General features: G+C 40.0%; 3 protein-coding genes across 3 annotated transcripts; all 3 read left to right on the top strand.

Moving 5' to 3' along the window:
- Positions 1-4,250: 4,250 nt before the first annotated feature.
- Positions 4,251-12,050, top strand: LOC146479170 (uncharacterized). Its single transcript, XM_085111133.1, has 4 exons — positions 4,251-4,375; positions 10,783-10,955; positions 11,375-11,453; positions 11,632-12,050. The coding sequence occupies exons 1-4, from the start codon at positions 4,318-4,320 to the stop codon at positions 12,048-12,050; spliced, it is 729 nt and encodes a 242-aa protein (XP_084967259.1). The 5' UTR covers positions 4,251-4,317.
- A 1,670-nt stretch (positions 12,051-13,720) lies between these two features.
- LOC146479169 (BTB/POZ domain-containing protein 6-like) lies at positions 13,721-15,058 on the top strand. Its single transcript, XM_085111132.1, has one exon. The coding sequence runs from the start codon at positions 13,721-13,723 to the stop codon at positions 15,056-15,058; it is 1,338 nt and encodes a 445-aa protein (XP_084967258.1).
- Positions 15,059-18,257: 3,199 nt separating this feature from the next.
- On the top strand, positions 18,258-19,130 carry LOC146479168 (uncharacterized). Its single transcript, XM_085111131.1, has one exon. It carries the CDS (start codon positions 18,258-18,260, stop codon positions 19,128-19,130), a length of 873 nt encoding a protein of 290 aa, XP_084967257.1.
- Positions 19,131-21,792: the final 2,662 nt, after the last annotated feature.

Below are 21,792 nucleotides of genomic sequence, written 5' to 3'. Positions count from 1 at the left end.
GCTTCTCATGATCAAAAATCCTGTATCCCGATAACGTTTAATGAGGCCTCATTTATGTACTGTAGATGTGCGTCTTTATATATTATACATGTATAAGCATTGTTAAATTGTTAGAACAAAAGAGAAAATTGATATCCTAACATTTCTTTCATCCAAATGGCTCACCGTCGTATATCTTCACGGGACGGACGAGGCATTACTGATTTTGATAAACTTATTCACGAAAACATCCACAGAATTTAGAGGTGTTTTCTTATGGCTTTATACTTTAAACCGACAATGTTAATTGAAAAAGCTGTACGCGTGAGTACGAATAAGCAGATGAGTGAAATACACGTAATATTTCAAATTTAATTCATGTACATGTGAATTATGGGTGCTGTAATGTTCTTAATTTTATAATTAGATATATAGCTAGTTATATAAAGCTATATAGCTATAATATATATGAATGTCTTTGTTAAGCAATGTGGTGATCTGAAATATAGCGTGAAATGACATTAAATAGTTTGTGAAATGGTATGTGAAATGCATGTAAAAGATGGTGTTTTTGCTGTGATACAAGGATTTCACATGGTTTTTTATGTGAAATACTGTGTCAATTCCTTGTGAAAACAGAAACTTGCTTTGCCTTAAAAATGTGTGAATTTGTATGTGAGATTGCATATAAAAAAGCACTGTGTGAAAAGGATAACATTCTCCACATGTTTTTCACATACAATTCACATACTCTTCAAATACTCTTCACATGCTGCTACAGTTGAACCAGTCTATTAAGCGGCCTCCTATTAAGCGGCCAACCTCTTTTCAGCGGCCAGTTGCCAGAGTCCCAACAATATTCTTCGTTACACACTGCATTTGAAACCTGTATTAAAGGACCACCTCCATTAAGTGGCCGCGGCCGCGGCCGCTTTCCTGGCGTCCCGACAAGTGATTATCATTATTTTAAGCCTCTGTTAACCGGCCAGCAAAACTTTAGTTTGGCTTTCTTTACCTAGCTGAGAGCAATATTAAAAATAAAAATAACTTATAAACATATTGTTACAACATTTTATTCAAAGTGCTGCAGTCGTAACGTGGCACTAACTAGCAGTGATGACAATATTGTCCATGCATGTGAAATAAGCATGTGAAATATGTGTGAAATGTTGTGAAAATCATATGAAAAATGTGTGAAATTAAGCTTGTTTTCACATGGTTTTTCACATGGCTTTTCACACGAAAGCTTCTGGTAGTATCATTATTCACTACACCACCATCGAATGAAGATGAAACTTTTGGAGTTGACTTCACTACTTTGGGCTCTAATTCTCTTGTCTACGACAGTCGGTAAGGCTGATTGTGCTGATCGATTTCTAATTTAGCCACTCGCTACTTATGCTTATCATTCTACAAGTCTAACGAGGAAGTTTATAAAGCGGCGGATCTTTCCGGCTCTCCCGCTCGTAATAAAGCAATACATCTTCATCTGTGAAATCTGCTTTTTTTCCTCAAAAAGAATAGTGTCAGTGGCAAGTGCAGTCTGCTTAAGTTGTTTTTCAGTTTATGCGATTTTGTTGGCGATTTTAAGCGGTTTAGCCTGAAGAGTATGGTACATTGTTGTCGTTCGTTTTGATATTTCCAAAACTAAAATCAAACCACAAAAGTAGCTTTCGAAAAAAGTCATGAGCACCTTATGTACTAAACGTTTCTAAATCATGCAGTCTAAACTTCATCATAACTTTAGCAGGGGCGGATCCAGGGGAGGTGAAATGGGTGAATTTTCACCCCCCCTTTTTTTGAGCCCCCTTCCTTTTTTTTTTTCCTTATCCGTCAAATATTGAAATAATATTTGATTTCTCTAATTGAGGTGGAGAATGTGCATTAGCGATGACTGGTTCTACCAATCAATTTATTCATTTTGAGCCTGTTGAAATGGGGTTGACAGACCTACACGACTCCCGCTGTGTGCCCATTGTGTTGATAAAAGCCTTTATAATTTTGCTTTAATAAGCATGTCTTTAAGCGATTTCCCTTTTCTATAATAGATAAAGGGAGGTTCCTTGTATATCTCTCTTAGTAGCGGCTGGTTTTGTATTAAATGCCATTCAGTGTCCATTAGAATATTTTTCAAACATGGCAGTGATGGTTGAAATTGTGTCACGAAGGGTAGAATTTTCTTGTGCACTTTCTGTTTTTGTGTAAGAGCGTTCTTCCTTTCTGCGAAGTTAACTTCGGAGAGGATTTTGTCCACCAGGTTACTAGGATAAGCTCTCGATACCAGGCGTGTTTTAAAGTTTTTAATGTTTTCGTCAAACACTACTTTAGAAGCGTTTGTCCTCAGAAGTGCCTGCTGGGTGGCAGCTGTTGTAGTTTGTGTACTGAAATGTTTTAGTAGGTTTGTAATGTGTGCGCACGTCGAGAATCGATTCTTTCTCGAATCTCTCTCCCTTATAGACTGTTGTATCCAAGAATGTTGTTTCTTATTGTGAGACTTCAGCGGTATACTTTATGGTAGGGTGGTACGAATTTGCTTGCTCAATGAATTTTCTATTTCTTCTTTGTTTGTATCCCACAAGTAAAATACATCGTCAATGAATCTTCTCCACATTAGTCGTTTGTGAACGCTCTGCCTTAAGATCTCCTTTTCTATAGATGCCATAAAGATGTTGGCAAAAGCTACTGCCATTTTAGTGCCCATGGCAGTTCCGTGTGTTTGGAAGGAGTTCTCCTTCAGTATAAGGCTGAGCATTTCTCTGAGGAAATTTGTAGCTATAGGAGGGTTATTGGCATGAAAGTTCTCGTATGCGTTGCATACTATAGTGATTGTTTCAGTCCTCCTGTGGGATATTCGTGTAAAGGCTAGTGACATCCATTGAGACTAGAAAAGCGTTTCTAGGCACCCTAGTGCTTTCAATAAACCTTATGAAATGTGTCGTATCTTTTAGAAACGAGTCCTGTATTTGTGCTATTGGCTGAAGTAGTTTGTCTACGAATGATGATAGGCGTTCTGTTGGGCCATCACACCCAGATATGATAGGTCTTGACTTCCGACTAATGTCGGTTTGTGAATTTTTGTGAGGGTATAAAACACTGGGCTTCGAGGCGGATTTGGTGTTAGGTTAAACCATTTAACCGTCATTTCGTCTATGCACCCTGCTTGATGAAGGGCATTAATGAGGTGTTTAACTCTCTGGGATGTGTCTCTAACCATTCGTTCGTCTAGTGGCTGACAGTTATTTCTATCATCCAATTGTTTCTGTCCGTCATTGATTTTGTTTTCTCCGTTCATAACGACGGTTGTTCTGCCTTTATCTGCTTTTTTGAGAATAATTTCTTTGTTGTTAACGTTAATAAGCTCCTTGAGAGCTCTTCGCTGCACAGACCTCAAACACCTCAACCAGGCTTTGGCTCTATAAAAAATTACGTTATTACAAAAATTCACCCCCCCATTTCAAAATCCTGGATCCGCGCCTGTTTAGATCAACTCATGATATACACTCTGTTTTTTTAGTAAGGACTTTTTTTATAAGAACGTCGATGCTGAGATTAACCAAAATTTTAAGAACGTATTAAAAACATTCCTCAGGCTGAGAGTCGATTAAGAACGTTTTTATTTTTCTAATCTGCGCATAAAATCAAGGTAACAAATGTAAATTAACCACAATACTTAAGGGCATGTTTTCTTTAGCATTATAACAATGGTGACACACATCTCGGTTTGTCAAAATCAGCAGTTTTTGATATCATATCTCAGCAGTACTTTGATAGGTTTCCTGGTCACGTCCACATTGATTTACTGAAATACAAGCAGTGTATTTAAGAACATCTTAAGAACGTTTTCAGCCTCAAATCGCAAAATACATAAGAACGTTCAGCCTCAGCTCCGAAATAAGACGTTCTTATAAAAAAACAAAGAGGATCTATTTCATTACTGAGGCTTTTTAACTGAGAGAAAGACGTTTATAAACAAAACTGGTCAAGGAAATTTAAAATATTACTGAGATATTAACTTTGTAGACCGTAGTATATGTATTATTTCTGATGTTTCATTTCATTTTCCAGCGAAGGTTAATATATCTTATGCTAATGTATAGCCAAAGCTACTCCATGCGCAGTATGTATACGACGTATACGTTTATAAACAAAATGCTAACTTGTTCCGACAACGGATCTTTCGTGTTTTCGATGTAAATGAAACCAAATGATTGACATGTCTGTTAAACTAAACTGAAACTTAACGAAATCAATGTCAGTGAAAAATTATGAAAGAGTGCCAGCACCAAGATTCATTGGTTTTACAAGAGTAGCCTCAGAGCGGATCAGCGAGCCAGCAAGATGATTGCTAAGAGTGCCACACTTGTCTTCGTTCTCGCCCTTCTATTTATCTTTACAGGTAATGTCGTTGCTTTATGTATCGATTTTTTAATACCGTTCGAGGACGTCAGGTTGGTTTGGAGGCGGCTACTAGAACTTGGAATTCTACCGTTGGGAAATGCACCATGATTTCCATTTAATTGATAGATAGTGGGGAAGTTTGTTTGTTCGCTCCAATGACATTCATTATGATTGACTTGTAGACCTCGTGAATCGATTTCCGTTGGTAACTATCTCGTATCAAAAGCCGAAGCTGTGAATCTTTATACAACGAGAGAGGGGTTAGACGGGGACGCCAATAAAATATAATTGAAATAACTGCAGGTGTGTTTACGATTCTTGGAGGCATTCCCAACACAAGTGTCACATCAGACGGGGTTCTTTCTGTGATTTTGGCTCGAACAAGGGCAACGGTCAGCGATAAAAATCGAGGCGGATAAACAATCAGTATTCATCTTTATGTAACTACGCAATGGGGAACCACTCCAAAGAATTGACAGAAAAATCCTATCGTTCACGTTTATTCTCAGCAAGAACGAAAAAGGGATCGCTTCTCACAACTAAGAGCCATATCAAAACGCATTAATTACGTGAAAAATCCAAGCCATCCACACCTCAAAATAATCCATTGTCGAACAGAAATTTGCTAAAGGGGAATCGGAAGAGAAAGTCAGCGTTTGGGCCGAGGAGTACTACAAACCAAACTGCAGAGGCAGATTAAAGGGCTTTATCGATACGTCAACTGATAGCAAAAATAGAACAAGAGAAGCGAGCCGCGTACAAGGTGGAATTGGAGAAACATAACATGTTTCTTAAGCAGGAATAACACGAGAAGCTTGGATCGATCTTGAACTTGAGAAACGCTAACCCGAAACGCCATGGCAGCAAACCAACAGGATTAAGGTCTGAACGAAACCGTCACTGCAAAGCTTCCAAAGCTTACTATCACGAAATTCGACGGGACATTTGCGAATTGGTTGCTATTTTGGAACAAGATCAAGACCGAAATTAACGCCACCGATTTAGCGCCAGTGACAAAAAGAGCTAGTAGAGCCGAAGGTCATGGCACACGTCGATAAAGTCAAGAAATCCGCAAAGGGGACTATGATAAAAGTAGCAAAATTGTCAACGCATACATTCCAAATTTTTTGGCACTCCCCACAGTGACAGGCGCAGGTCCGAAGAGAGTGAATGTTTTCTACAAATTTAAAAACCGTGCTATACAACGTGCAGTTACTGGAAACCCTTGGTAAAACAGAGCGAGTGAATGGAATGATCAGGAGCGTGCTGGATAAATTAGAAGGTATCAAAGCCGACTTAGTCAAAGGTCATTTAGTCCAGGCATTCATGAAGTGGAGGGACATGATATCCCATGATAGAAGAGAATACCAATGCAAAGAATGTTGCGACAACTAAGCGCCATGAGACCAAATCTCTCCTGTATCATGCTGAAGAAACAAAAGCAACGCTCGTGTGTTTATTGTGATAACGTGAATCACTTCTCGCGCTATTTCACGCCGGTGATCACGCTGGACAAACGAAACGAATGTGCTTTAATTGCACGCCACGCAACCGAATGCAATCTTGAGTGGGGTCGGTTCCAGAAGTGCGGACAGAAACGCCACACATCAATTTGCAACCATTGAGACAAACGTTTGGCAGCCACCGTGAGCAAAGTGCACATGGTTTACCCTGGTGTCAACATCAACGTCCAAGGAGTGCTGTGCTGTGCAGTGCTGTGCACTTCTTGATACAGGAGCTGGGAGTTCGTATGCTTCGGTGGCACTGTTGGAGAAAATTCCCAAGCGCTCTCGTTCTCGAGAAGTTCGGCGAACGAATGATGCTTGGATCTATCTTACGTCAAGTAGAACTTTCCACAATCACTGTACAAGTGATCGATGGCAGCTTAGAGTTAGCTGTCGACATCATTAAAATGAGAGAAGGTAGTTTCTGGTGATTGACAATACGAACTACCAGAGGATTATTGACTCGCGCGTTCACCTGGCAGGAGTCCAGATAAGAGACAGCGACCCTGAGCCACATCAACCGGTGCACCTGATATTAGGCGCAAGCAGATATGCAGCAATCAACACATCTAAAAACGAGTGATTGTTGGACTATTATGTCACCGGGGATCGAAAGCGATCACAACAACATGCTGCTAACTCAAACCTGCCACGTAGATTACGCGGAGCTCTGTTAGCTGGATACCTTAGACCTAGAAAACGCTCCGGAGCATGATCAACAAGCTGTGTATGTAGAATTTCGAGAGCAGCTAGTACGTGACCCTGACAGTTTTTTTGAGACATCTCTTCAATGGACAGGGAACCATCCACCTTTGCCAAACAATAAAGGAGGAAGTTTGCGAAGACTTGTCAACCTCAAAAACAAGCTGCAACGCATGTGAGTGAGAAAGAGTTATGCAGTGATAATCGAGCAGCAGAAGGCCGGATAGTGAAAATCAGGAGTAATCCACTAAAGGGGACGAATTTTATCATGCCCACAAGCCGGTCGTTCATGAGAGCTGAAAGCACAAAGCTGAGAAATGTCTTTGATGCATTGGCTCGGGCCAATCTACAAGCATCAAGTTTGGATGATTATCTGTACGCTAGGCCCCGCTTCAAAACCACCTGTGGAATGTGTTAGTGTGTATGCGTTATCAACCTGTCGCCCGAAACAAGCGTTTATTCGGGCGCGCATCAAGAAGGAAGACAGACACGCTTTTAGGTTCCATTGGAAGAGCAGCCAGCACTCTGAAGTAGAAACCCATCTCCCTTTCATCTAGTGGGAGTGATAGCGTGTCACCTTGAATTCAGGGAAGTTCGCATACTAGATCTCGTTGCTGAACTTCGCAAAAGCCTTTGCGTCGATGATCTGATCGGTGGAAAACCAACTGTGAAAGGAGGCGCAGCGCCCAAAACAAAGAGCTATCGACATCTTCGAGGATCGATGCGAAGTTTGCATAACATAAGTAGCACTCAAATGCTGCCGTCGTAGAGGAGAGTGGACCAAGAATGGAAGATAAAGCTCAGTTGACCGAAAGAAAAAACCTGCAGTCTCCTTGAGCTTCCATGAAACAAAAGAGAAGACCAAATTAGTGTCCTCATAACACAAGAAGATACAGCCGCATCCAAGAGAGGGCTCTTGCCATAGCCTAGCAAACATCTACGATCTACAAAGCCTTGTGACGCCATTAAGCGTGAATACAAAGGTGCCCTGAGATGCACCACTGCCTCTACATCTAGCTAGGCAATGGTCGCGCTGGAAGAAGGCCTTGGCACCGGAGGTCACTATATTAAGGTCTTAAACAAGAGCACTGGATGAAAACGGAATTTACGCGACACTGCATGCAGTCTTGGGACAGACATCCGGCGGGAGCAAGGGATTGGTGACAGCTAGAGCTCGACTAGTCAAACAATGACTCATTATAACGCAGCGCACATGGCAACAAATCTTGTCATCAATTCATGGAACGCTCTTGAGGGATTCTCTGTAAAGTGGACCTATGGATAGCTTAACAACTTAGTAGCGCTTCATCTGTTGAGGGGTGCTGGTGAATACAAGGAATTCGTGGTAAACAGAGTGAAGAAAATGCAGACAGACCCAAAGATCTCTTGTCGCCATGTACCTATGAAAGAGAAAAGTTGCGACCTAGGAAGTCGGGGAGGGTAGGTCAGTGGTAAGCTGTGGTGGCAAGAAACAAACTGGCCACCCAGAAAAAGTGAATGGCCTTCAGACATCGTGACAACCCCACCTTTTAGAGCCAATCGTAGCCAAAGATAACTAAAGACCTTTTTGGTAGAGGTAATGCTTCAAAAGACCGACCAGACGAGCTGCTGGGAAAGTTCGGCCTTAGTAAAGTGATGAGGATTGGTGCGTGGCTCTTGAGATTCAAAAGTAATTTACTTTGCTGGCCCCGTTAAGTGCCATGTGACTTAGATAAAAGAGGGGAAGGTATAAATTAACGCTTTAGACCTGTAGCCTTACACAAGCACTCTACCTGGAACACAGCAAGAGTATGGAGACTACGGAGTTTCTTAGAAGCCTCAAGCGACTGCTAGCCAGGAAAGGAAAACCTGTGAAGATATACTCAGACAACGCGGATAAGTACTTTAGACGCCATGTAGAGCAGCTGGACTAAGGAGTACTTTAGGGGCCTACAAGGGCGACATAGTTTAAAGCACGACGCGAAGGAAAGCACCCAGTTCAAAGTGATCCATTGGAAGTGTAGAGGCACTGTACGCTGGGCGCGAAGGAGTAGTCCAAGCAGCTGCGTTGCGGTTGGCAAGTGGTCACATTGAGCGAGACGAAAACTGTCTCTACCCCTTGGAACTGTCTTGTGACTGGAGGGCTTCGGGAACGGCGGGAAAGCTCAATCCAGAAGTCCCTGTTTTTAGGCGTTTGCGTAATGCAGCAGTTGTGGCGAAGCCAAAATAAATAAATAAATAAATAAATTTTAAATTTTAAGAAAGTCGAGGCGAAGCTGTATATGCACATGTTAGATTTTAATGACAATGACAAAGAAAGTTGAATTGTGACCTGATAAACTTCAATTAAAAATAAGTACAACGTATATAGACACATGGGGGAAGGGTGATGGGAAATGTACCGTAATTTCAACTTCAATGGTACTGATGATAGATGGTGTGTAGAGAAATTTATACTCTCCGCGGGGAGTTTCTTTTTTTCGTTTCAATGACATTCATTATGATTTACTTGTAGACCTCTTGAATTGATTAACACATTGTTAACTATTTTGTATCAAAAGAGAGTTGTTGTGTAATAGTGAATGTTTGTACTGAGAGAGAAGAGATTGACAGAGACGCCAATAAAGCGACAATTCAAATACAGTCGGACCTCTATTAAGCGGCCACCCTGGGGACTTTGAAAACTGGCCGCTTAATAGAGGTTGGCCGTTGAAAAGAGGTATCGAATACAGCACTTTGCTGACAAAATAATAATTCGGGACTTTGGAAAGTGGCCGCTTAATGGAGGGTGGCCGCTTAATAGGTGACCGCTTAATCGAGATCCGACTGTAACTGCGAGTGTGTTGGACTATGATTCTTGGAAGAAATTCCCATCACTACCTCATTAACTAAGACTTATATTATTAGACTATGTCTGTTTCATTCTCTTAGTATTGAAATAAGACGATTTACATGGCCATTTATTTTTCTATAGGATAAAACTGGAGAAATCCTACGAGAAAAGACTGTAATCGCGACACTAATTGCTACGTTTGATACAAAGTTTTGCTTTTCCAGTTGAAGTCTAAATTCCTTTTGTAATCACTTTTGTTTGAGATATCAGCGGATCGGAGTGATAAATAATTGACTATTTCAGTCAAAGAAAATCAAACTTTCACAAAGAATGGCGGAAGGGAAATTTAAATTTCCTTCCCGGATATCGGTCTGTGACGAGGTAATCAGTAAGGCATCAACAGCAAGAAATATTGGGGTTGTTTATGATACTTTCGTGGCTATGGAAAACCATGTTACTGCTATATGTAAAGCAGGTTTTTATCATCTTCGAAAATAATATTAGTCGCATAAGAAAATACATCAGTCGCCATACAACTGAAATCCTCGTCCATGCCTTTATTACCTCCAGATTAGACTTTTGTAACTCATTACTGTATGGACTGCCCAAACAAACTTTGATGAGACTTCAGCATGTTCAAAACGTAGCGGCCAGAATCGTTACGCTTGCAGCTAAACGTGAACACATATCTCCAGTATTGTATAAACTACATTGGCTGCCAGTACAAGAGCGCATAGTTTTTAAGATTATTTTTGATGTTTTTTAAATGTTTAATTGGTCTTGCCCCCTCGTATCTATCAGAACTAATTCAGAAGTATATTCCTCCACGTAATTTAAGATCTTTAAACAGTAACCGCCTTGCTAACGTGGAATATAAACTCTGTAGTTATGGATTAAGATCCTTTTCAGTAGCCTCACCCCAACTGTGGAATTCCCTGCCACTTGAAATAAGATCTTGTGACGAAATGAATGTAAAAGTTAAGACTGATCATTTTAGGAAAGTTTTTATATAGAATTAAACACCACATTTAGACATTTTGTACATTAGAAATATTAGACCTAAATATGTAAATGTAATTTTCTTTTTCTATATTCAGTATTGATGTAATGACATGCCCGTATTTGCTGTAATTGTCAAGCGCGATTTGACATCGCTGGAAATCGCGCTATATAAATCAAGTTTTATTATTATTATGATTATTATTATTATTATTATTATTATTATTATTATTATTATTATTATTATTATTATTATTATTATTATTATTATTATTATTAAGCCTGCATTGAGAGACATACCATAGCTCTAAAAATGTTGTGGTTACGACTTCTAATTAACTAAAGTGATGATCTGCGATGAAGACTATGTTTTTTTATTATTCACAGAGGCCAATACAGAGGAAGACGTAGAAGTAAAGGTTAAAAATCTTTACTTTCATGCTTCGGATTCTAAAATACAAGCAATGTTAAAGAAGGCAGACCTTGAGGGTCAGAACTACAAGAAAGAATTTTCTACTAAGGTGGTGAAAGGGCCGGGAAGTTACGAACCTGAATATCAGGTATGTTTCTACGATACGTTGATTTGTGCTTTGATGTTACAAAAACCCATTTCTCTGTCATTAACTAGAGCAGTTTGGCTACCCACAAGGAAGCCTCAGTTATATATGAACGCGAAAAATAGCTCCCACATAATTTAAGAAGGTTGCTTGTTAACCACTCGTGACCTGCAGCCGGAATAAAATGAAAAATCCAGATCGGTAGAAGGCTGGCAATGCAAATTGGCTTTTTGCAGGATTTGAACAGGGGAATACCGTGAAACAAATCTCAGTGGTCAGAGACTCAGATTTAAAGCCAGGATATCCAGCGTAAAATTCCGACGCCCTAATCACTTTCCCATACTTTACCATTCGTTGACTTCTGAGGTTTCTACAAAGCACTATTGAGGTTCTAATCGTGATTGTCTTTTCTCTCTTTCCAGTATTCGTATCTCTACTACAAGATAGTAAACTACCCAAGGACACAGAAGATCAAACAAAAATTGGACACTTTGATAACCGGTATTTAAAGTTATATCCTTAATTTCTATTTGAAATCTGTTTTCTGATTGCTTTACCGTGAAAAAAAAAAAAAAACCAACAACAACATATATTTGTATGTAAAACATCTATACTTATTATAGTGATCTCATAGCCGAGGCTTTAAAACAAAAAACTGAAATGATATTTCCCCATCCAGGTGTTTTGGGAGAGGAAGTTACAACCAATCTAAGCAAAATAATAACATCCAGGCACCTAGACGACAAGCGACGGTGTATAGTGCGACTGGAACTTGTATACAAGAGACCTGGCAGACATTATGACAAGAAGATTTCCCCTCCTCAACTCAAAACACGCCACCGCCGTAGCATTAGCAGCATCGGTCGCCGTCGCTTCATCAGTCGCCGTCGCATCATCAGTCGCCGTCGCATCATCAGCCGCCGTCGCATCATCAGTCGCCGTCGCAGCATCAGCCGCCGTCGCATCATCAGTCGCCGTCGCGTCATCAGTCGCCGTCGCGTCATCAGTCGCCGTCGCTTCATCAGTCGACGTCGCTTCATCAGTCGTAATCGCATCATCAGTCGCCGTCGCATCATCATTCGCCCGGTGGGGCGATAACTGTAGTTAACCACCAGCCTTATTGGAATCTTGTAGGTTTAAACAAAGTGCATAAAAGTGTGGGTAATGAAAAATCAAAGTTGCAGACCGACTCTCTGCTCAATTGGCAAAAGAACTCAGCAATTTTGCTTGTAAGTGGTAATAATAGCTGAAAAATAAACTCATGGTTAAAACCTGTTAATTCGTGTTTATTTCTCTGTGGAAAGAATCCTTAAATCGAATCAGAGGCTATCCTGGATATTTAAAATTATGTTTTGATTGGCCTGCCTGTATCACTATCAAGAAAGGAGCGAGTCGGTCAAGCTAGCAAGCAAAGTAACAAAACAAGCGCATTGAGAGGAGAAATGTCTCTTCTCACTTAACTTCCTGCAGGAGCGTGATGGGTAGAAGAGTGTCTGCATAGGAGGCTAGTGCCTGTTTCGCTTGTTCAAATTTGCTTACTCTTTAGCTAATTGTCTCGCCCTCTCAGGTGAGCTTGAGCAATGGAAAACAGGGTTAGTTTCCAGCAAAAAAAGCAACATTTTACCGACTTTCTTTAAAATCATCAACTTACACTCCTATATGATGTCCTGTCTCTTTGATTTCGTAAGACGGAAATCTTGTGGTCTGCCATTGATGGAATTTTTATAACTACGTGAACTTGGCTAATTCGACGACGTTCAAGTTTTGCCTCCATTTTGAGAGACTCGTCAACATAAGGTGTTACGGCAACCTATCTCGCAGACAGACCTCAAACCATCAGAAATTAAGAAAAAAAGAACCGATTGAAGTGCATCGCAGTCCAATTGAGAGCGGTTTCTTACGGACACGTGCCTATTTGGTGTTTCAAATTCGGCGATTACTGATCGCTCAAAGAGAAACAGTCGCTGCAGCCCATTCTTTTGCTTGAGGAAGCGAACCGATCAGGTGAAGATCTTCCCACGATTTTTTCCTTTCCGGATTAGTCCGGCTTTAAAGGATGGTAAACTGCTCGTGAAGATTGTTCGGTCTTTGATCGTGTTGGTCTTTAAGATGTTTCCCGATGACGGAAATGCCACGGGAATTGAATTCGAGTGCCTTATTTACGAGATGCTTCTAATAAGGAAAAAGAGACCGACTCTTAACACTCAAAAGGACTCCATACCAGCAAAACTGTTCATTTAATTTTGCACATTCTTTTGTTTTACTCCATCTCATTTTACTCTTTCACATCTTCCTTTCTTTATATAACGTTACCGATCTTATAATAATTTACATTTTATAACGGTGACATGTCGTCGCCGAAACGTCATTTTTTAATCTCGCTACTTTTTATTCTGAAATGTTTTTCCAAAACCTTCGTTATCAAAAAGCCGTATTCACGAGGGGTATTTTTTATAAGAAATTGTATAGCCCTTTTACAAGGCCAAAACTTGAAATTGGCCGTAATAACGAGGTGACCGTATTACCAAGGTGGCCGTAAGGCGGGGTTCTACTGTTCACAGGACTCCTGACTGTACATGAACGTCACCATTGCCCAGTCAGTATCCAACGGTCATTCGGCGGGGTGGACTGGGCACAGTAACTAGCCTCACAAGACGAATTTTCGTGTGGTTTACACGGAATAACTGTGTGATTGAAGTTCATCGTGTGCTAAATTAAAAGTTGGACATTTTTGACTTTTTCACATTGTGTAGAAAATCTAAAAAACTATGTCCATGATAAAGAAAAAGTGGCCCAAGGCTTACAGAGAAAGGTGCAAGTTCATGTTCAACAGCGACATTTTGAGTGATGTTAAATTTGTCGTTCGAGCATCTCAACATGGCGACTGCAGTGACCGCAAGAGAAGCAAGATGGTGATTCCAGCTCACAAGTTTTTGCTGTCCATTAGGAGCCCCGTGTTTTTTGCCATGTTTTGTGGCAAAATGGCGGAAACCAAAGAACATATTGATCTTCCTGATTGTGAATATGACGGTATGTTTGAGTTTTTGCGTTACATCTACACCGATAAGGTTTCCTTGACCGAAAGTAACGTAATGCAGGTTGCATATTTGGCCGCGAAATACATGATTCCTTGTCTTGCCAAAGAATGTGCAATCTATCTAGGAAGGAACCTGGATTCGTCAAATGTATTTGGTGTCTTAAAACACGCTCAACACTTTGCAAATGAAGATCTTCTGAAATACTGCTGGGATTTTGTTGATCAGATGACGAAGGATGCGTTGAAGTCAGGTGAATTCCTGACAATAGACCGATCTCTACTCCAAGAGGTAGTGGAAAGAGACACCTTAAACATCAAAGAGGTGGATTTGTTCAAGGCTGTCAATTGCTGGGCAGAAAATGAATGCAAGAGGCAAGGGATTGAAGCAGATGGATCTACTAAAAGACAAATCATTGGAGAACAGATCATTAAGAAATTGCGTTTTTCAGTTATGAAGCAAAGTGAGTTCATGGAGGTTGTTCTGGATACCAACATACTAACACAAGAAGAAACAAGTAATTTTATCATGAAATTTCTTGGAAGCGCTGTGATGTCATCAGATGGATTTTTGGATACAGAAAGAGTGGGCTCTCTTTTGAGGTGCTGCAGGTTTCGTAATCATTATGACATTGCAAGTACTTCTAACAATTCCACTTATTGTTATCCTATAAAACTAACAGTAGATAAGGACATAATATTGCATGGTATATCATTTTGGTCATATGATTCTGATTCTGAATTATATGCTAAATTTCCAGTCACTGCAAAAGTTTACATTGGCGGGAAGGATAGAGATCCACCACTTTTGTCCCGTACTGGGGCTGGTGAAGTTAACAAACAGGAGAATTTGTACTGTCATTATTATGGCTTTGATGTTTTATTTGATGATGTTGTGGCCTTGGAAAAGAATGTGCAGCATTGTATTGTAATTTCATTTGATTATCCCGAAGTTTCCTACTATTATGGCCATTATAGTGATTTCAGCGAAGTCTGCAGTGGGGGAGTGACATTTTACTTTGATGATGAGTCAACTGTTATTGCAGAATTTTTGTTTACACTTAATGACTGATCCAAGTAATTATTGGAGATAGTGTGTTTCCTCTGCTTGCCATTGGAGAACAAATATATCACTGTCAGCATTCAGGAAGAAAACTCTAAACTACACTGTAGAGGTGTCAATAAAGCCGTACCTTCATACTATCACTTACACCTGGTGGGGGAGGGTTAGCTGGCCCAAGTTTGGTAGGGAGATCCTGACCTTCAAACTTTGACCCTGTTTGTGACAGAAATTGAAAATTTTACACCCCCATCATTACAACATTGCACTTTGGGAAGAAAGGAAAAGCAGAAATGGAGTTGTGCAAGTTACTCCTAGAACTGAACGTTTCTCAGATTTTTGCACTTTCAAATGAAGAGCAGATAACTCTATCCAGTGGATAAATGCTATCCAGCGGATAGAATGTACTCAAACCATTACATTTTATCCGCTGGATAGCAACTTAGTCACAGGATTAAAGTTATCTGCTCTTTGAGCAACTGGGCCCAGCTTGAGATAACCCAGAGCATTAAATTTAATGTCACCTTAACACCCGCAGGTGGTTGGCAGATTAGAGGTTAATGCCTTGAGGCTGAAAGAGTGTCTGAAAATTGAAAGAGTTGTTTGGGAAGCGAAGCTTCAAGGGCAAATCTTAGAGGTTAATCTTTCAGCCGAGGGCATTATCATCCAATACCAAGTGGAGGTACTTAGGCATATCAGAGATAGGGAGGTGTGAATGAGTCTCACAGTAATCAGCATCAAATTTCTCCTTGCAATTTCAATGCTTATTCAACCCTGTAGTTATGAGAATTAAGGATATAATCACACAAGTCAAGGTGAAATTTCTTGATATTTTAATAACTTCTCCCCAGTACTTTTATATGAAAAGTATTTGGTAGGAGATAGGAGAATTTGTTATTTGATATTAGCGGTTAAAGGGTTAAGCTAAAACTGGATCCCCAAAAACTTCATTGTTTTGCACAAAAAGCCCTTGAAAACAACCCTGCCAAAATCTCTCCACCCAAAAAAGTCCGAAAGAAAAATTCTAACCCGAAAAACATCCCCACTCATAAATTTCAACCTAAAAATGATCTAAGGGCCTTTGCATCTCCCCGTCTCTAATGTACTTAAGTACCCCCCGAGAGCCATAAATATACCACTAAGCCAGAAAGGAGTTTGTTTATTTCTTAAACTTCTGATTAATTTCTGAGAGCAAACATCCAGTGATGGTCACAGTAGGATTGTCAGCAAATAAATGGAAACTAAGTAGTATTGTGGTTAGATTAAGTAGAGTTGAATCTTTCTTTGTTTTTTGTCATTGAACAAATTGGGAGAAGGATGTCTAATAAATTATTAGACAGCATTGTACATGTTCTCATTGGACGATACATGTCACCTGGTACAAAATCAGACATTGGTCTGATTCAGTTGCCTAAAGGAGTTTGTTTATTAAAATAAGTGTCATCTGATTTTGCACCATATGATGTTTCTTTTAACAAGAGTGCACAGAAATTAATCTGTGGTTTATAAAGTGGAATATTTGCTGTTATTATTCATAGTGTTTATTCAGTTTATATGTATTACATAATCTCATTTGTATCATATGTATGTTTATTCTCAGACCCTTCTGGCTACAGTAACATTGGAATAAACATTATCATTGTCGTTATCATTTCCTGGCCCATTGTCTGGTACCTAAAGGACAACTATTGTCCTGTCCATGGCAGGGTCGAGTCAAAAATCCATGCCCTATTAAGTATGGAATTTCATACTAAGAAATACCAACCCCCCTCATAGCATGCACATCCCAGGGTATGCTATATACTGAAGTTTACCCAGGGATTGAGGACACAGTATACATGTGAGATATTTTGAGTTTAAGGATGGCTTTTAATTGAAATTAAATAGGGTGCCATAGTTTTCTCTCCTTGCTGTTACTATTAGTAGGGCAGTGTGTTTGATTAATAATTCTTGATTCATTATGAAGTGGAATGTAATGATCTAACTCTCAAATTGGTACTTGAATTTAAAAGTAGCTGTTGTTATTAACTAAAAGAAATACTATTATCGTAAGAAACACTTTAATTTGCTGGTCAACTCCCAGTGCATCCATTTTTCTGGCCAATCAAAAGCAGGGAATTCAAATGCTTCTGGAACTAGTTCGGTAAGAGTAACTGCCCAGGGGCTCTCCCGTTCTTACAACAAACTTTCGCCCACGAAAATCTCTTCCACCCGACTTACTGTCCCTGGGTCTTCGAGGATGCTCCCGGTGGGGGAGGGGGGACTCAGAACAATTTTATACTGGAAGGCTTCACCGTGAGGTCCAAACCGTTCCCTTTTTAGTTTTATATACCTACTTTGGTAGGAAAGGCAGCCCCTTCAACATACATACAGTAGAAACACTCTATAACTGTTTTTCATTGGGTCTGTTCAAGATATTTTCAAAGGCCCTTTTAAACACCTAAAACATAAATCTTTGCGCGTGCGACGTGGTAATACTAAGGATGGTGCCTACCTTCTGTTGCTGCGCATACGTTCTGTACATCTCAAGATACTCGGGTTTCCTATGGGTGGTGCCTACTAATGCAAGGATATTTTTGCGCCTTTTAAAACTATGCGGGGAAAGCAGAACTCAGTACTAAAGTGCTCTTGGTATCCAAAAGAAAATTGGGGGTAACCATGGATTTTTCAGAGGTAATAAAGTTTCAATTTGGAAAAAACGCCGTACATCCCTTTATATCTTACAGCTTTTTATTATTATTGTTGCTTATTTGTAAAAAAATGCGTGGTTTTCTTTTGGAACAATTCCAAAAGCCGTTGATAGGATCTGTCGTAAACCGCACAAAAATACTTCTGTATTAGTAGGCACCGTCCTTATAACAATACACAGCGATTCCCTAGGAAGAGAGAGGACCCTGGGAACTAGGTTGAGCGATTCTTTGTTCTGTTGCGGCAACTGAATTTAAAACCCTTTACACGTTTGTCGTGGTCAGAAGGTGATTTCTTTTTTGTTTCGATGAGGTTATACCAATTTAAGGCCTTTTTCCTTGCGGCAACATTTTCGTTTCTCATATTCTACAGCTATCATTTCTTTAACGCCCAAAAGGCGGAAGACTTTCACCCAACAAATTACCGTTGTTTCAATCCGCTAAAAACAGTGCCAGAAGAAAGCGTAATCCAAATCACCGAAGGAAATGAAAACGAGAAACTATATTTCAACCGCTACGTGGCAATGTGCGACTCAACTGCGGCCGGTAAAGAGTTCAAGTTTGATGACGAAACCAGACTTTTAATACAAAATATTCTCAGGAATGAAACATTCAAGCGAAAGCCAGTTGTGTCAATAGACCCAAGCACGCCATTTTTCGACCTCGTTGTCGCCGTAACTGGTGTTTCAAGCAACCATTTTGAGGAATTTAAGGTGAACATTCAGCAATTTCCTAAGCACTTTCCGGGAAAAAAGGTGATTTTCTATGATCTTGGACTTGACGCCGCGCAAGCCAATCACGTAAAGTCGCTACATTTTGTGACGTTCAGAAAGTTTAGCTTTGATTCATATCCACCGCACGTCCGTGACTTGAATAATTATGCTTGGAAGACACTGATATTTCAAGAAATTCTGGCAGATTATGACGGAATCATGTGGTTCGACTCGTCGATTAAATTTAAAGCGAATCAAACTCATGTCATCATGGAGCGTTTGGCTCGGCAAAAATCAGGCTTTATGTTTTACATCGCTACTAGTGGTCACTCCATAGTGACCGCTACTCATCCAGGAATGATGGAATATTTTCCGCTGGGAAAACCAGCTGCGATTAAGGATATGTTACAGGGGGGCGCGGTGGTTGCAATAAACACGGCCGAAGTTCAGAACTACATCATGAAATGGCTTGTGGTTTGTGCCTTCAAGAGGGATTGTATCGCACCGGATGGCTCAAGAATATGGTGTAACTTAAACTATCTTCCAGAAACCTTTGGAGGTTGTCACAGATTTGATCAGTCCCTTCTTAATATCCTGGTTTCAAATGCATATAATCATGATGAAGAGAGGTATTATTTTGCAAGCGACAATTTTGCTGTGGTGAATCGGATGTTCCGTCGTTGACTCATCATTCAGCTGCGCGCATTCGAGACAACTGAAGATGAGAACGACTTTCCTTGCATGCAGTACTTTTAAAGCACAGTACATGCTGGGCTTGCCTGATACTGCCAGATACCTAATTATTTTTCTTCTTATAAACTTTTATATCTTCAGGCCTAGTATCTTAAGGCACATTACTTTCAAATCATCGAATTTACAGAATATAATATTTTGTTTAATTCAGGAGATTTTCGAGACAACAATAGTCGTATTTTTGATTTTCTTTTTTTTTTTATCGCAAAAATCTGGTCACAAAAAGAGAAATTCGGTAGCTTTAACAAATTCTGTACTTCGCTAAAATTTACCGCCGTCGGGAATATCCATCCAAAACAGTCTTGCCTAGTATAGTGCGATAACAAGCTTTACCGTCAGTAAATGGTAATCAGTTAATGAACGTGCACCTGGATAAAGATGATTATAAATATACTTTAATATGTAAAAAGATATTCATAATGTATTCAAATAAAATCGTGAAATTCATGCCAGTTTAGATTAATGCGATCCCTCATTACCGATTAAATGTTCAAACTACGCTTCTTCGCTTGAAAAGAGTCAGGAAGATACATTTTAATCAATTTTGCAAACTTCTTAATTTATTGACCCTAATTCAATGCCAGCTGCTTCTTGCAGCGAAGCTGAAAAAATACTTTTGTTTGGATATGTAGTTGCATGAATAAAATGACACCGTGAAACGAAGAGAGAAAAATGACCAAGTCTATTCAAATATGTATTCTGTCAGTGTGTTCTCTGTGCGTTGATACCGCATCTCTTAGTACTTTAATCTTAGCCAGAGTAGCAAGCGTTTCCTTTCGGGTTTTGTGCGCTTTGTGCTGTTTGCATGAAAGCGCGGGAATTGGGGCAAAGCAAAAAAATGCACTTACAGGCAAGAGCAGCTCGGAATTCGGGAAATAAGATTCTGTGTGCCAAAACTTCCTTCGCCAACTTTAATAATTAGCTAAAGCATTCGAAAAGATCAAACTGCGTTAGCCTACTCAAATTTGCCTTCAAAAGATCATACAACAATCTGGAAACAAAAGAAGCAAAATTTTCATTACTTTGCTTAAATGTTTTCGTCGAGTGCCGTTGATTATGAACTTGGTGCTTTTACCAGTCAGCTTGTACTTTTTCGAGCCTTTCAGTGGGAAAAAATAAAACCTGACGAGTAAAAGTAACCAGGCGACACATCTTTTTGGTCCCAGTTCCCCGACTGCGGTAAGAAGGTGCAGGATTGTTTGGAAGATAGGATTGTCAGTCCGGCCGTAGCCTTCATCAGGGGATCAGGGGATCGGAGACGAGTTGCATAAAACTTAACAGCTGGCGTAAATGCTATCGTCAAACCTTAATATACTGAATGTGACTGGGCTGAAGGTCTTGCGTTAGCAGTTACGCCCGACGTTAAATTTTATGCAACTCATCCCAGCGGGTCATAATACACCACACGTTTTAAAAAGCTGATTTTAAATAAGGCAAATCTAGGGGGAGAGGGGGCTGCTCACTTTCTCAGGAAGCCTTCATTCGCTTCTCTCGCTCGCTTGCAAAGAAAACGACTGTCACACTAACCTCATGCGATCATACGCAGACGGACACGCAGACCACTCGTCACGTCACGCACTAGAGGAGCGCGTGACGTGACGAACGTTTGCGTGGGAGGCTACTGTTACATAGGCCATGGCAAATCTGGTATTTTTAACTGCTTCCGTTACAGATGGGGTTGCAACGCCTCCAACCTTCTCCCCTCCCCCTCCCCTTTCCCCTCCCCGAATCCACCTCACCCCTGAGTAAATCCACGGCTAGGCTTCTCCAAAAGGCTTCTCCAAAAGGCTTCTACAAAAATAGCTTTTCAACTCTCTTTATTTACAGTTATTTTCGATTGCAAAAATTTCAACACATCCAATCACCAAAACACATCCTTTTAAAACATCCAGTTGATTTTTTTTTTGCCATGATGTTTAATATATTCAACTACCTGTTATTACTCAGTCCTATTACCATTACATATTTGGTGATAATTTAGCCACCATAAAGATACTCAAGAGCTCTCTTTGATACAGTGGATAAATTATCTTATCAACTCAGTTGATACGACCAAATATTTGTTTCCACTGCCTCACCAATGCAGCAACACAGTTTCTTCAGAAACTAACCTCCTTTAATATTGGCCTCCCAACCCAGCAACCCCGGCAGAAGACAAAACTCTTAATAATAAACATTACATTAAAAAGCATAACCATAAAAGGTGTAGATGCCAGTATGAATTTCAACAAAATGGAACAATATGGCTGTCATGTTGGAAAGCATGACTCTGCCCAAAAACCTTGCAACCAAAACTACAAGTTACCATTGTCTTGTTAAGAAAACTGTGAGCACTAGAAATATTTATGGCATGTTAATTGTGTTGGGAAAGAAAATCAATCAGATGCACAATAAAAAAAACTGCAAGCATAAGTGTAACTGAGTAAAGTAATTATTTTTGTGGTTTGTGGTCTTTCCGTGTGATTTGATTTTGCCTCAGATTGGTCACAGAACAATAAATAATCCACAAACAATGCTTAGCGCTAACAATTTTCTTAGTTTCACGGTAAAGATGAGTCTAAAACCACTTACGAGTGACCTCGAATGACCACAA

Source organism: Pavona decussata, unplaced genomic scaffold (assembly GCF_977016875.1).
Source record: "Pavona decussata unplaced genomic scaffold, jaPavDecu1.1 SCAFFOLD_61, whole genome shotgun sequence".
In the NCBI taxonomy this organism is placed as follows: Eukaryota; Metazoa; Cnidaria; class Anthozoa; order Scleractinia; family Agariciidae; genus Pavona; species Pavona decussata.
Note: the sequence above shows the minus strand (reverse complement) of the source record. Positions and strands in the feature narration are given on the sequence as shown.